Here is a 16,351-nt window from a genome sequence, read left to right as displayed (position 1 = left end):
CATCATTGATAAGCTCTAAGTTCTAGAAAAGCAACAAATCTTCCCATTCATCACAACGCAGTGAACACACACACACACACACCTACCCTGGCACCCCCACCCCTATGGACCGCTTCCTTATGATGCAAAACACAGGTCCTCTGAACAAGATGGGTTGGAAAATGACATATATACACCCAAGGCAGTAATACATTAAAGATATGACCCTTTTCCCAGAGGGACTTAATCAAAAATGGGTTTGACCTGGATGTGGGGTAGATTTATTAACTAAATAAATGGCCAAGCTCCCTTCTGATTTCTTATTGGAGACATTTCCTCAATACTAGCCAAACAAATCACCACTGAGATGAGAGGAGCGCAAATTGCCATCCTGAAAGCATCACTTTAATCAGCAAATTAAAATGCAGATTGGATCTTGCATGTGTTTTTCTCTTGGAAAGGCAGATTTTTAAAAAAGTGACTGTGGAAATGCATTCGAAAGATTAATAGAAGTAGGTTAATATATGGGTTGTGTGTTTATGTGCGGTACAAATTGCATGAAAATATCATCAATATTTAATGCGGAGAGACTCCTGCTCTGTTTTGTGGCCAATCAATACTATAATGAGTTACACTGTATACTGGCATAGATTGATTTGATACCACTTCGACATGCCTTGAAAAGAGAAAATAAACTTAAAGGTCTAGTTCACCCAAATCATATCATTTGTTCCCTTACTCTGTAACCAGGTTTGATAACAAACCATGCTTTGGTTTAGTTTCCCAGGCACTGTTTCCACATTTGTGGCACAAATCCCATCCTAGTCCTGCTACCGATATTATAATTCAAATGTCCAAATCATCCGAAAGTACTGAATCGCGACAGTCACTTATAGATGAATTGTTTTGTTGTTGCTAATATCGGTTCTATGACTTGAATGGGATTTGTGCTAAAACTTTAGCATTTGTAAACAGTGCCAAGGAAATAAAACCAAGCCGTGGATTGCTGTCATACCTTGTCCAAAGACTGGTTTCCTTACTCTGTAATCAATGTGTCATTTTGTAATTTGGGTGATATCTTAATACTATCAGAGTATATTCTCAGCAAATGTTACATTGTATGCACTCCTCAGAAAATATCTACTGATGCAATGGTGAATACATTGTTATGTACAATTTTAGGCACAGTACATACATGGAAATAAGATGCAATACATGATTAAAACAAGGATTGCCGAGTCACGGTCTCTGTCAATCACAACTAAGCAGTCCAAAGCACTGCTGTGCTCTCTATGATCCATTATTCAGTTGAGAGGAGAATAAGCAAGTTTATAGCAGGTTATAGGCATGTTAAGCTCCATTAGCGTATAGCTCCGGTGAGTCGACAAGCCGTGAGGCACAGTCCAAGAAACTTCTGAAGAAGGCTTTATGGTAAGTGTTCTGTAAACCATGAGGTACATTACATTCAAACAGGTTCATAGAGAAAACGGTCTTTCCTTTCCACAAGCTGTGAGGGATAGTCCAACACGCTTTCTTTATGACAAAGGTCTACAGCAGGGTTCCCCAATAGGCGGGCCACGGGCCAAATTGGTCCTGCCAGTGATTTTATTTGGCCCAAGTTTTCTGAGCAAAGAATAAACACATATTTTACTATTATTAATCATTTTCATTCTCTGACATAAGACCGTAAAATCCCCAGGAAATGTCAGAGTGATTTTCATTTAGGAAATCTGTTCCCAAATATTACCACGCATAAATAGACAACGTGTGATTGTATCCAAATTTGAAATGATTCTGATTGGAATTCTTGAATTCAATTTACAGTGTACAAATGATTTATAGCTATGTTCCAGCCTCCTCGACCATCCGCTCAAGGATAAATCGGTCCTTACAGCATAGTCTGACACCTCTTGAAAAGAAAGGTATTTCACCCTATCAGAAAAGAGAGTATTTCCTTCCAACAGTGTCTTTGGCACAGTCCAATAGAATTCTTGATCTTTAAAATACCGTCTTTCCATTGAACAAGCTGCGAGGCAAAGCCCAACATCCTTTCAGAAAAAAAAACATTTCCTTATAACAAAGGTCTTTTTAGGCACAGTCTAATACAAGTCTGGAGAAGACCGTCTTTCCATCCAACAAGACACAGTCTAATACAAGTCTGGAGAAGACCGTCTTTCCATCCAACAAGACACAGTCCAACAAAGTCAGCACACTCTTATTCTTCCGTTACAGGACATAGTTTCCTCTCTGACCATGGCGAGGGTCTCTCAGAGAGCGCCCGGGCTGCAGACTAGATCCCACGGAGTTCCTCAGCTGCTTGAGGAGCATCCAGAGCAGGAGCCCCATGAGCAGGAGCAGTAGCAGCAGCAGCCCCAGGTACACGCTCAGGTTCCAGCCCCAGCCCAAGGCTACAGGCAGCGAGGTGGACGCCACCAAGAACCTCCTCGGCGAAGGCATGGGTCAGCTCTGGAGTCCCTCCTGGTGCGTTCTTGGTCCTTTAACGTTTGGACCGGTGCTGAGGTGTGGTCATGGTTGTCATTTTAGAATGTTAGATCCTTAGGGCTGGTTGGTCTGGGAATTTACTTTCCCTCCATGGTTTTGTTTTTCCTCAGATATTCCATGTGTCCTCCTTTTGAGTTGTGTCGTCATCGTTATCTAGAGAAGAAGCAAGGGAGAGGCGGTCCATGGTGTAGACTTGTGCTCTCGTCAAGACAGACTGGGGAAATGTGTGGTAAGCTTTCTGTTGCTGAGCTCCGTACTCTCTTCTGCTGTCAGCGCTCAACACACACCAAGAGAGCAAGAAACCCCTCTCACTGCCATTGGCTACCTCTGTCCACAATCACAGGCAGAGAATCAAATCATAGGCGAGCTGGGAACAGAAAACATCAATATGTTGTTTAAATCGGTATTATGTCTTTGGAGTGAGAGTTTGATTAACTGACTCATACACAATGACGCATACACATTGCTGGAGAAAATATACAGACACGTGTTTACATTGTTGAACTAAATTGTGATGACATTTTATTTTTTACATGATCAGTCTGCTTCTTTTATCTCATGAAACAATATATTATGTAGCCTAGCTGTATGTGATGGTATATACATTCACATGTTGAGGATAAGAGGAAACATTATTGTTGCACAAAGGGCCTTGAAATAATTAGAATAGCATTTTCTGAAGTGTCAATCATATCATCTATTTGTAAGCAGCTTTCATCCATTTCAGATGGGAGCCTCAGCTTTGAATCGTGGCTTTCAAGTACAAAGAGCCAGATGCCAACCATAATAAACCATAATAGTACATTGATGAGAAAAGATGCATTTATGTCACAGATGCCTAGATCTGTTACGTTTTGTCAAACGTAGGGATGTGATTTGAATGCAAGCATGTTCATAAAGGGGGAATTCGGGAATAAGTGGGACACTTTCGACATCTATCCAACATATCAGCCCAACACATGATACATTTCTGAAATCCTCAAGATGTTTCCCAGTCACGCAAAAATGACAAATGTTGATATCCTATTCACAGGAGGCATGACACGCGCATTTGTGTAGACTGAACCAAAATCCTATTTTCAGTTTGCGTTTGGTGAACTGGGACAGCAGGTTAGATCAACTGGGAGTGTCCTAAGTGTCACCCCAATGACAAGTCAACTCAATGTGGTGTGATTTCGGAAACATCTTGAGGATTTCAGAAATGTATCATGTGTTGGGATAATAATACTTTGGATAGATGTTGAAAGAGATTACAGAAGACGGAAATGCAAAGTGTCCCCCCTTTTCCCAAATTCACCTGGGTGGGTCATCACGAAAAAAGAAAAAGAAAACGTAACATTTATGTTTAAATTATTTGTTCATTTTTTTGGCACCAATAGCACGAAGCAGAACTATAGTAGGCTTCAGTTTACATTGCATGTTGGCAGTATAATTTAAACATAAATATAACATTTTATTTTTCTTACCCATTTAATTTAAAATGGCATCCACAATCTGCCTTTGTCATTCTAATTGTTTAAATTTGCATCTCATGGTTTTTAATAGATGAAAAAGATGACTGTAAAAGTGAGTAAAACTTGTGCGTTGTTTATCAGCTGAGATTCGAGAAGTTACATTATTTTAGTCTATTCTTTTAATTGTGGAATGATTACAATCAACAGTCTCATAGCAGAAAAATATGACATGTAGTAGCATAATTGTTTACTTTGAAGTTGAAAAACTAATTCAAATCAAACTTGAATCCACTGCAGGATGTCCTCAAACTATCTGACTGATCAAACAAACCTCTCTCGCAAACAATATATTGTAGTAAAAACTATTTGGACTTCAGGCTTAAACAGTGGTGGTGAGGAAAGAAAGTTATTTTTTTATATATTTTTTAAAATGTTTTTAAGTAAATTTAAAAAGTATGTGGTTACTAAAGAAACCAGGAGTTACACCTTTGCTCTAAGGCAGGGATGGGCAACTCCAGTCCTTGGGGGCCTGATTGGTCTCACATTTTTGACCCAGCTCACACACCTGACTCCAATAATCAATGAATCATGGTCTTTACTTTAAAACGCAATTAATTGTTTGCTAGGGATGGGGAAAAAGTGTAACACCACGCCGACGATCGAGGATGAGTTGCCTGTCATTTCAACCCTGGTGCAATAGTCTCAAACTATTGAACTATGCTAAATAACTTCTATTCTGTCACCATGACATGCAACTCATCTACAAAAGCATTCCTCTCCAAGTTGAGGGAATCCATGTGGCAAAACAAACAAAAATGGGTTTACAAAAAAGCTTGGTGATGAAAAATTTCCATTGGATTGCAGTCATTAAAACCTCAGGATTGGTGGGTCCCCTGCGGGACGGTTGAGCTAACGTAGGCTAATGTGATTAGCATGAGGTTGTAAGTAACAAGAAAATTTCCAGGACATAGACATATCTGATATTGGCAGAAATATTAAATACTTGTTAATCTAACTGCACTGATCAATTTACAGTAGCTATTACAGTGAAAGAATACCATGCTATTGTTTGAGGAGAGTGCAAAGTTTTGAACATGAAAAACAAATTAGGCACATTTGGGAAGTCTTGATACAAAATTTTGAACCACAATGTAATGATTAATTGGATCAGTCTGAAACTTTGCACATACACTGCTGCCACCATCTAGTGGCCAGAAATGTAATTGCACCTGGGCTGGAATAATACAGTTTGGCCTTTCTCTTGCATTTCTAAGATGGTACAAAAAATTATCTTTTACCAGATCTAATGTGTTATATCCTGCTACATTCCTTTCACATTTCCACAAACTTCAAAGTGTTTCCTTTCAAATGATACCAAGAATATACATATCCTTGCTTCACGGCCTGAGCTACAGGCAGTTAGATTTGGGCGTCATTTTGGGTGAAAATTGAAAAACGGGGACGATACATAAGTGCCATCATTAAGAATAGGCTACATCCAGTATTTCCTTTCAGAAGATAAGCAATTTCACAAAAGTTATAATTCATCATACAGAAGACATTGCATTATAGATGGAAGGGAAATTGAGAAAACAAGGCTTTTAAAATGTCAGGGACACAAAAGGACTGGTTGGAAAAACAATGGTTACATTGTAGAGTCTGGGTTATCATTCAAATTCCTCTGAGAGGATTTCAGAAATACATGGGTGGTATTTATTTACACATCTGTACATGGAACGCAATTCCCTTTTTATGCACCTTTCTCTCTACATGAATTTTGACCTTGAACTTAATCATGAAAATAGCATGCTATTCACCAACTATTCGTTTAGGGTGGATATCAACGAAATTAAGGCAGCGTTTCCAAAACAACACTTATTGTTTTTTGCCCTAATACTACACAGTTGATTAAAATGATCAAAGCATGATGATTAGTTGAATCAGCTGTGAAGTGCTAGGACAAAAACCAAAACCTACACCCTGAGGACCAAGTTTGGGAAACCCTGAATTGATGTGGGGCAGAGGTGTGTCAACCGATGCACTGTAATTCTCCATGCACTGTAATTTACAAATTGGTAAGAGCTATTGATAAGAGCTAGGCTAATGAGTAAGCCGTTTGTATAAGGGGATTGTAAATTTAACAATTGTTTATATCCATTTGAAATTTTGATCGCTGGAGACAAATGGGAAACCGGTCACATGGCACCAAACTGAAGCGTAAACATATCACCTTTTCAATAGTGAAGTTTATTTAATGCTGGCCTTATAACTCGCAGATATGAAATGTGGAGACCCAAGCTATAGGCTTCTGTAGCCATGTACAATTGACAGTATAGCGCCAAACCTACCAAGTTGATTTGTGATTTTTAGAATGTTTTAATTATATGCCCAGATATTAGCCACTATAGGTAACCGTCAGTTATACCAAAATACAATTATTATTACAGTCATTTCCCTCTTTCATTTTCTTTTTCCTTACATTTTGCATCATTCCATTATATCTTTAGTTTACCTTTGTTTCCTGTGTTACATTCGTGTGGTTGTTCTGAAGATCGCTAGCAATAGTGGATCATATTGGGCTACGGTAATACAAGTTGTGCAATAATTTGGAACATGTAACCTATTTGAATCATTGTGGAACGCAGACCATACGTCGCAGTTTAAACCTGGAGCACGGTTTCTGACACCTTAACTGTTGCCATCACAGTTCCATGATTCGTGAGGATTATTAGGGTAGATTTATAAAACTACTGGTCGACCACATTGTACACTTCTCAACTTCCAATATTTCAAGGATAGAACAATTTAATATGGAAACTGTCAGGATTAATCAAACCACTACTTTTGATTCACCAATATATTTAATGTGTTTTTATATATATATATATATACTTTCCTAAACAATATACAAGATCAGAGTATTTTTCTAATCCACCAATTGGTACTGAAATTATGAAATTATGAAAGTGTGTGTATTTACACTGCTTTCCTTCATTGATCCCGAAAATTCGAATAGAAAAAAAAAAGTAAAGTACACCAAATTAAAGGGGTGGCGTTAGATAAACGTACTGAAAATCCTATTGATTGAAAACTCATTGAGAAATTGTTGTCCAGCAAGTGGGAGGAATTTCTGAGGTTGAATTCAATTTAAATCAGTGCGCACAAGGGAATAACACCGGCAAAGCCCATTACACACCTGCATAAAGGTACATCTGAATATCATATAATGAGAAGTGTGTAGGAAAAGTGTACATTTCCTAAATCTGAAGGAAATTGGGTGCAATAGTGCTCTGCTCCCACCATGAGGCCAAAACAAGACATAGCATACTTACACATTCGACTAATGCCACCCACAAATTGTGATGAGGAACTTTCACACTTCACAAATTAGAAGATCTGGGGAGCAAAAGGGTGGTCTCGGTCAGATCCTATTCGGCTCGCTGCAGGTGAGAACGCAGCCCGGACCAAACAGGAAAATAACCAGAAGCGCGCTGTATAATTGGCAAGTGGCTGGTTTGGCCACATATTCACAGTCGAAACTTGTTTGCCCTTTTTTTGCAGTTCCCTCCCAGCACAAAGGCATCGTCACCTGTCGCAACCCAAGTGCATTGCGTCTGGTGTTTGGCGGAGAATTTGCCCCTGAACACATTTCCTTTGAAGCTGCTGTCTGGAGACGGGCCGGGGGACGAAGACGACGACTTTGCTCCCCCTTTCTTTCTTCAGACTTTTTATTTATTTATTTATTTTTGAAGTGGTCAGATGGTGCCGTAATTAAGCTACAAACAGGCAAAGCGTTAATAAAGGACTAAGATGGAATCATAATACACCGGCTGTGGCAGGGCTTGCAAACTATTAGACTACAAAGGGAAGCACAGAGAGCTGCCCAGTGGCACGACCCTACCAGACAAGCTAAGGCAAGCTTCAAGGCAAGCAACAAGCATGCACGAGCAGATCAGCTGCTACGGACGACTGTGATCACACTCTCCGTAACCAATGAGTAAGACCTTTAAACAGGTCAACATTCACAAGGCCGCAGGGCCAGACTACCAGGATGTGTACCCCGAGCATGCGCTGACCAACTGGCAAGTGTTTTCAATGACATTTTCAACATCTCCCTGATCGAGTCTGTAATACCAACATGTTTCAAGTAGTGTTCTTGGGCACAGGGACTTCAGTAACCTGCCTAAATCACTGACGCGTAGCACTCACGTCTGTAGTCATGAAGTGCTTTGAAAGGCTGGTCATGGCTCACATCAACACCATTATCCCAGAAACCCTAGAGACCCACTCCAATTTGCATACCACTGCAACAGATTATGCAATCTTTATTGCACTCCATACCTGGACAAAAGGAACACCTGTGAGAATGCTGTTCATTGACTACAGCTCAGCATTCAACACCATAGTTCCCTCAAAGCTCATCACTAAGCTAAGGACCCGAGACTAAACACCTCCCTCTGCAACTGGATCTTCAGCTTACTGACGGGCCACCCCCAGGTGGTAAGGGTAGGTAACACATCTGCCACGCTGATCAACACAGGGTAACCTCTAGGGTGCGTCATCAGTCCCCTCCTGTACACGGATTCTCATCAACAAGGCTGTAGTGGAGCAGGTTGAGAGTTTCAAGTTCCTTGGTGTCCAAACTATCATGGTCCAAACACACCAAGACACCTATTCCCCCTCAGGAGACAGCAAGAGGTACTGGCGCACCAAGTCTAGGTCCAAAAGGCTTTTTAACAGCTTCTACCCCCAAGCCATGAGACTCCTGAACAGCAAATCAAATATCTACCCAGACTGTTCGCATCATCCCCCTCCCATTTTACACTGCTGCTAAATTTATCCATGCAGTCACCTCTACAATACCGCAGTCAGTTCCCCCGCACATTGACAGTAATGTCCTGTATATAGCCTCAGTATTTATTGCTCCTTTATTAAATGAACCTGCATTTTTGGTTAAGGGCTTGCAAATAAGCATTTCACTAAAATAAGCATTGTGGTCGGCTCATGTGACAAATTGATTAACTCCGAACCCCCAAAAAATATTTTGATAGGTCACCTTGTCTAGTCACCCAGACTCTAAAATGCAAATTGAACATCAATAGATATGAGCGACTAGAAATCTCTAGCAGACACCTTCCCTAAAAAAGGTGTTGAATAAATTTGCACAAGACAGTTCAAAGGAACTGAACCTAATGTAATCAATTTTAAAGTTAATCCAAAGGTCTACATTTGACTCAAGTCAGTTGTCTCGTCCAGATCATGGCGTTTGTATTTTTTTTTTTATTGTAGCCACATTAGCATTTTGGAGAGGAGCGGGGATTGCAAGTGAATATATTAACAAGTCACATTACACAGTTATCACATCAGGGTAAACCTACATGAAACAGAGCCCTTGACGTTTCTAAAATACCCTATGGGAAAAAAAATGGTGGAAAAACAATTGGAACCAATACCTTGTTTGACTGCAAGGTCTGAGTATGACTGATAATGTGGTTCTCTATAGGCCACTGAACACAGCCCATTCACGTCGCAGTTAGAGCTGCTATCGCACATTTCCTCCCACATGTTGGAAGACCAATAAAACAATAAGTATTGGACACAAGTTCAGCTTCTTGATAAGACTGATTTAATTTGAGATTTTCCAAACTTGTATTATCTTTGTTTAGGCATTTGGCAATGTGAAACAAATCAGACCAAATGGACAATTGCCATTTTACAATCAAAATTATTCTATCGTGCAAAACTGTATGAAGACACCTGAAATGTAACAGTCAGAGCGTTGCAGGTGTGATTGCAGAGTACAGTGAAAATCTTAGGCAGAGCTCCAACATGCATGAAATAAAACAATTGAAATTGAAGGGAAGGAGTAAGAGGGTCTTGGCAGGAATGGAATTTATTTACAAGATATTTTACAGCACAGATGCCTTGATTGATAAGTGAACTCCCAACCAGACACCTTTGAATGAGGCAAGTGGTTAAAAAAATGTTTAAAAAAATAATAAGGCACCGTTCTGCAGAATGTTGAACCAAACTAGACTTCAGTGTCCAACTTTGGCTAGAATACCATTGAGCAGAATGTGCTATAAAAAAATCCATAGCCCATATAAAATATCAAGTAATCAGAAAACCAAGACAGCTAGTCCGGGAAAGATTTCAGGAAATATTCACAAGCATGTGTTGGAAGGAAAAATAAGCTGACGTTTTATTACAAGAATGCAGACTGAAAGATGCATCTGTACAGCTTTCTAACAGTTAAAAACCACTGAACACATTTGTCTAGTGAGAAGAGACCGACAGATGTCATTGCTTGATTAACTACATTAAAGCTCAGTGTTGCATCAAGCATAAAAGACAATCCTACAGGATTGTACATATAAAAATACATAAAAGATCACTAAATTGTGCCCAGAGCTGCAAAAGATTGCTGCCATGGTTCAGTTAGACATTTTGGCAAGATGTCATGTAAAAAAATAAAAATAAAATGTGCATGAAAAAAAAGATGAAACCAGTTCTCAGCATTGGTGAGCAAAGGAAAGAAGTCAATTAAATGACAACTTCTCTGGGGGCTCGATGAGAGAGACCTCTTGGTACCTGGACAACGAGAAACACAATGGTAGAAAAACCAACACTAATCAGTCATGTTCAATCTAATAGAAATCCGTAAAATTAACATATTAAGTGGTTACCAAGCGCATAAGCTTACTGGACATTTTATACCGAACAAAAATATAAAACGCAACACGTGTAGTGTTTGTCTCATGTTTCATGAGCTGAAATAAGAGCCCAGAAAGTTTAGACGCACAAAAATACATTTCTCTCAAATTTCTCATTTGCCAAGATAATCCATCCACCTGACAGGTGGGGCATATCATTTACATTTAAGTCATTTAGCAGACGCTCTTATCCAGAGCGACTTACATATCAAGAGGCTGATTAAAAAGCATGATCATTAGACAGTGCTGGAACAAAAGGTGACAAATGTGCAGTTGTCACAATGCCACAAATGTCTCAAGTTGAGGGAGGGTGCAATTGGCATGCTGTCTGCAGGGTTGTCCACCAGAGCCAGAAAAGTAAATGTTAATTTTTCTACCGTAAGTCACCTCCAACATAATTTGAGATTTTGGCAGTACAGCCAATAGGCCTCACAACCGCAGACCACGTAACTACACCAGCCCAGAACCTCTACATCAAACTTCCTCACCTGGGGGATCATCTGAGACCAGCCACCAAGACTGCTATTGAAACTGATGAGTATTTGTCTAATAAACTATTTGATGGGAAAACTAAATCTGATTGGTTGGGCCTAGCTTCCCAATGGGTGGCATCGTTGCACCCCTGCCCAGTCATGTGAAAGCCATAAATTATGGACTAATTTATTTATTTAAATTGACTGATTTCCTTATATGAACTGTAACTCAGTAAAGTCATTAATTGTTGCGTTTATATTTTTGGTCAGTATAGATTAGCATCAAATGAATGAGATACTAATTGGTTGTTAACATTAGCAAAACATGCCAAATTTGGTATAGACAGTGGATTACGGTGACCACTAGTGAGTCATGAACTTTCAGATAAGAATTTTGAAATCACTTACTTTGCACCCTTGTACTTCTCCCGTACTGACTGCTGTGCATGCGTAGCAGTGTTGAGATACATTTGGTGCAGATCCTCTATGCAAGGCATCAAGTCTTCTAAAGAGTAGCCAGTCACCTCTGCCAGAGACTTTGACTAATAAAAAAAACAGAGTCAGAAAAAAAAGAAAAAAAAAAGCACTGCAAATGTATTTGTTTTAGGGCAAAGACAAGTCATTTGAGTTTGGGAGAAACTGTTTATCAATTGCAAACTTTCATTCCACACAGGCTAAGTCTCTTCAGGGTAAGACAATCTCACACTACAGCAGTATAAGGATTTTTTTTTAGGTTTAACGGTTAAAAAAAATTCAAATACAAGCAAGAGATTGCGTGTCAGGGAGGCTGAGGATTAAAAACACATGGGCAGCAGGGGGGGATTAGAGATGGTGTATTCCTATGTTGTCAGTAAGCAAACCTGTCAACTAGGGTATCGCCTACATATCAAACAATTAACTTAAAACAGCAGACTTAATATAACAGTTGGAAATCATGTTTTGTATGTGCCAAGTCAGGGTATAGAACAAGGGCACTTAACCTTCAGTGACACCAAATTGGCCAAAGCATCATTGGCCCACCAATGACACCTTGGTTGCAAGTGAGACAAAAAAGGCCTGATTGCTGTGAAGCCTTGCATATAAAGGAGATTTCTTCAAAAGCCAGTGAGTGCCCGTGGCAGAGTTAATGCAGGGAGGGATTTCCTGTTAGCACTAGCTACTAAATCCTGGCCTACTGCATTGCGGCCAAGACCTGTTGAAGACACTACATGTTTGTTGCCCTATTTTGAATGGGTGCATGGTGGCCAAACCAGAAGGCCAAGGAAACTCCTACCCTGTTGGAACACTTACTGTGGCATTGCAAACTTACCCACGAGCCTCCTGTTACTGTGTGATTTGCCAAAACTAAAGCGGCAGCAGAAGTCTGAGAAGGGAAGTATTTCAGGAATGGGTCCGAGTCAACTAGACTGAGCTCACCTAGGAACTAAGACAAACATAGAACAATAAAACAACAATTTCAACTTAAAGTTCTAGATGTGAACACCACAATGTGTGCTCTGCTCACCATTGACAAGCTCTCCACCTGGCTGCTGACTGGCTGGGTGAGAAAGTACTGCGTGAGAAACTGGTTGATGGTGGGAGAGGCAAGATCAAAGGAGAGCACTTTCAGCACCAGATGCTCCATTCGCAACACTTGCTTCTTCGTGTAGGTGTCATCCGTGATGTAAACAAACTCTGCGACCTCCGGGGGATAGATCTCTTCAAATTTCCTGCATTAATGAAAACGTGTGTCAGATGTTGGCGCCAATCTTTTCCATTCATTTGGGACAGAGGCCTAATACATCAAGTGAGCGCTACACAACAAACAGCAAAGACTAAGTTCACTCTGCACACCTTTGAGACACACAAACTCCCTTTAATAATGCTGTGGAGGAGTCTACAATACTTACGAAGCCAACAGCATTGCAGCGGTCCCGACCAACTGCAGCTTCCCCCGCAGGACTGACATGGAAGACAGGAAACGGTCGATGTAGTTCACGGCAAGGTACAGCGTCTCGTTCTGGAGCTTGTACTCCTCTCCAACCTCCACCAGCCAGTCAACGAGGATGGCCCGCATGCTGTTGGTGATGTCTGGCTGCTTTTTCATGTAGCCCGCTTTTGGTCTGGACTTAACCTAAGGACAAGAGTCCAAAGACAAAGGGTATCCACAATACTCTAGTTACAGGTCAGTTATTTCAGCACCAACTGAAAAATGACTGCACGCGCAAGTTTGCTCACCTCCATTTCTCTAAGATACGTGTGTATTTCTGCAGCATACTCCGTTGCCACGTTCACTGGCTTCTCGTCACCTTCAATAACCGACATATCCATGGGAGAATCTGTGTAGATATATATCAAGATAATTGGAAAATGTTTGACTTTCTAATCCATATTGAGACAACACCATGTTCAGAGTTTTAAAAGGGTAAATAAGTTATGGGATATATAAAGTCTGATTGGATCACTCACCATCAAAACTAACATTCATGTTAGATACACATGTTGCTGGTATATCAAGAGAGGAGAGAGGCTGCCTGAGAAGGGTAACTGTTGGGTTCAGTGTCAGGGGTGGAATCTCTGTGGAGGGCTTGGCCTTGAGGGACACCTGTTTCTTGGAGCAGGCACTATCAGGCTCATCCACATGAATCTGGAAAGCTGGTTGCTTGCTGCCCAGCTTGTCTGCACAACTTTTGGGTACGTCATTTTCACAGGATAGCACCTGAAAAGAGGGCAGATCATTTCAAAGAGCAGACAATTATTTCCATGCTCATGGTTTCTAAAGTAAAAATGAATACATTTGATGGACAAGAATTGTGTTTGAGAATGCAAATAGTCCATTCCAATGAGCAGAAGAGGAGACTGACAGCATAAAATGGCGGACTAACGTTAGTTGGAAGTAGATTACAACATTTCTAAACACAAATACTCAGTAAAATGTAAATAAAATTCCAAATGAACTGCTTGGTAGTGAAAATATTAACTTTAAAAAGTGTTTCCCTAAATGTAGCAAATTAGCTAGCCACCAGGCTCAATCTGCATGCTACTGCTATGTTAGCTAGCTAGTCTACAAATCTGTAAGTATATGGTGTTGGCTGGCTAGTGGCTAGTTAGCAAGTTACCAACCTGTTTTGTGCCGCGCAGAGTTTGAGGTTTGCTGCGTTTGTTGTTTTGCAAGGCTCCCAGGACAGTTCTCTGTGGCGCTTTTGGGACAATGTTCTCCTGGTTGTCCACACGGTTTTTGATTGTACCCCTCAGTCCGGACAGCATATTTTCTTGGTTTTGGTATTCTGGCAGTGGAACATCAACTGCGCTTCCTTGTCCTTGGGTTGATCCTGACATGTTAGCTTATGTTCCACCGTTCGTGGCTCACTGACGTCAAACAAGTCACCGCAGATACGTGCAATTTGTCACAGAAGATTAAACAAAACCTTGATGGTAAATAAAATATAAACTGGATTTACAAATGAGCTTGGAACTAGAGGCTAGGTTAGCTAGTTATCGCACAAGTCTCGTGTTGAGATGGCAACGTACCGTTAGCAAAAGTCGGCGGTGCAAATTTGAAACCCTATCTGGACCGTTGACGCAACAAAATCCTCTACATGAAAACACAACATTAGCTGGCCATACGGTTTGAGAAAATGTTATAACTGCTAATTTGACCAAGTCCCTTGTTTCTCAGAACATGCAGCTAGAGATATGCTGCTTTTTTTCTCAATTCAAGTAGCCCGCGACCATTGAAACGGCCAATCAGAGCCGAATGCGAAAGTACGTCACGAAGCTACGGCGGCTGATAGAACTCAGATTCCCTGTGTCTGCGGATGCCGCGAATGCACAGCCGTTGAGATTTCGGTGTACACTTTTGTCAGGCGGGACAACCTGAAAATGAATACTCAAAGGCTGATTTTTTATCACTGTAATTCATATAATATTGTATAAACAATTATGATCTCTCTGAGAGCATCTCAAAGTATTGTTACACTCACTTATGTTATACAGAGTAGACAACCCCCCATGACAAATGAACCACAAATGATTGAACATTTGATATATTTAAATACTCTATTTTATATTTTTTTATTTGAACCTTTATTTAAACAGGGAGTTACCATTGAGACCAGGGTCTCTTTCACAATAAAGCCTGCATAGACTGTCTACAGTGCATTCGGAAAGAATTCAGACCCCTTGACTTTTTCCAAATGTTGTTACGTTACATAATTCTAAAATGGATTAAATTGTCCCCCCCATAATTAATCTATACACAATACCCCGTAATGACAAAGCAAAAAGTTGACATTTTTGCAAATGTATTACAAATAAAAACAGAAATATCAAATCTATATAAGTATTCAGAACCTTTACTCAGTACTTTGTTGAAGCACCTTTGGCAGCGATTAGCGCCTTGAGTGTTATTGGGTATGACACTATGAGCTTGACAAAGTCCCTGCCGCCACTACCATAAAGGTCTGAGCTGTTAGTGTCTTAACGACTGTTCCAAAGGTGCATGTTCATTAATTTTTCACGGTTCATTGAACAAGCATGGGAAACAGTGTTTAAACCCTTTACAATGAAGATCTGTGAAGTTATATGGATTTTTACCAATTATCTTTGAAAGACAGGGTCCTGAAAAAGGGACGTTTCTTTTTTTGCTGAGTTAATATACTGATTTTTCTATACTATTCTAATGTATCTTAGTCCGTTCCGCTCTGACATCGCTCATCCATATGTATATAGTCTTAAATCATTCCTACTTAGATTTGTGTGTATTGGGGATATGTTGTGTAATTTGTAAGATATTACTTGTTAGATATTACTGCACTGTCAGAGCACAAGCATTTCACTACACCCGCAATAACATCTGCTAATCACGTGTACGTGACCAATAAACTTTGAGTTGATTTTAATTTAATTTGAAATGCTTGGGGAGGAGTGCCCCGAGCCAAACAGCCTTGTTGCCGAAACTGGCTCATCGAAATACATCCACCTGTCCCTCTCAATAATCCTGAGAAGCGGCGCTGTTTATTCAGAAGCACCATGCCCCCTTGTTAGCCTCTGGAGCTAAGTAAATCTTTAAACAGAGGTAAGCGACGCTTCACCACTGCAGGGACAGGAGGTAAATACACCACATGACAGCCCCAGACCATTATTCCTCCTCCACTAAACTTTACAGTTGGCACTATGTATTCAGGCAAGTAGGATTCTCCTGGCATCCGCCAAACCCAGATTCATCTGTTGGACTGCCAGAAGGGGAAGC

General features: G+C 40.3%; 1 protein-coding gene and 1 long non-coding RNA gene across 2 annotated transcripts; both read right to left on the bottom strand.

The window, feature by feature from the left end:
• Positions 1 to 537: 537 nt before the first annotated feature.
• LOC115129945 (uncharacterized) lies at positions 538 to 8,045 on the bottom strand. Its single transcript, XR_003863706.2, has 2 exons — positions 7,268 to 8,045; positions 538 to 2,848 (listed from the first exon to the last, which is right to left on the bottom strand). It is a non-coding gene; the product is annotated as an uncharacterized LOC115129945 (long non-coding RNA).
• Positions 8,046 to 9,810: 1,765 nt separating this feature from the next.
• On the bottom strand, positions 9,811 to 14,844 carry LOC115129565 (cyclin-A2-like). The gene is made up of 8 exons (XM_029660070.2): positions 14,224 to 14,844; positions 13,570 to 13,819; positions 13,339 to 13,439; positions 13,011 to 13,234; positions 12,626 to 12,830; positions 12,431 to 12,544; positions 11,530 to 11,663; positions 9,811 to 10,526 (listed from the first exon to the last, which is right to left on the bottom strand). The coding sequence occupies exons 1-8, from the start codon at positions 14,437 to 14,439 to the stop codon at positions 10,475 to 10,477; spliced, it is 1,296 nt and encodes a 431-aa protein (XP_029515930.1). The 5' UTR covers positions 14,440 to 14,844; the 3' UTR covers positions 9,811 to 10,474.
• Positions 14,845 to 16,351: the final 1,507 nt, after the last annotated feature.

Source organism: Oncorhynchus nerka, linkage group LG5 (genome assembly GCF_034236695.1).
Source record: "Oncorhynchus nerka isolate Pitt River linkage group LG5, Oner_Uvic_2.0, whole genome shotgun sequence".
Taxonomy (NCBI): Eukaryota; Metazoa; Chordata; class Actinopteri; order Salmoniformes; family Salmonidae; genus Oncorhynchus; species Oncorhynchus nerka.
The sequence above is the reverse complement of the archived record's forward strand: the minus strand, read 5'-3'. Positions and strand labels throughout refer to the sequence as shown.

Coding starts and splice junctions, on each gene's coding strand:
- LOC115129565 (XM_029660070.2), bottom strand. CDS start 14,439: ATGTCAGGATCAACCCAAGGACAAGGAAGCGCAGTTGATGTTCCACTG. Junction 13,235..13,338: donor CGTATCTTAGAGAAATGGAG/GTGAGCAAACTT, acceptor TCTTGTCCTTAG/GTTAAGTCCAGACCAAAAGC. Junction 10,527..11,529: donor GAGAAGTACAAGGGTGCAAA/GTAAGTGATTTC, acceptor CTCGTTGTCCAG/GTACCAAGAGGTCTCTCTCA.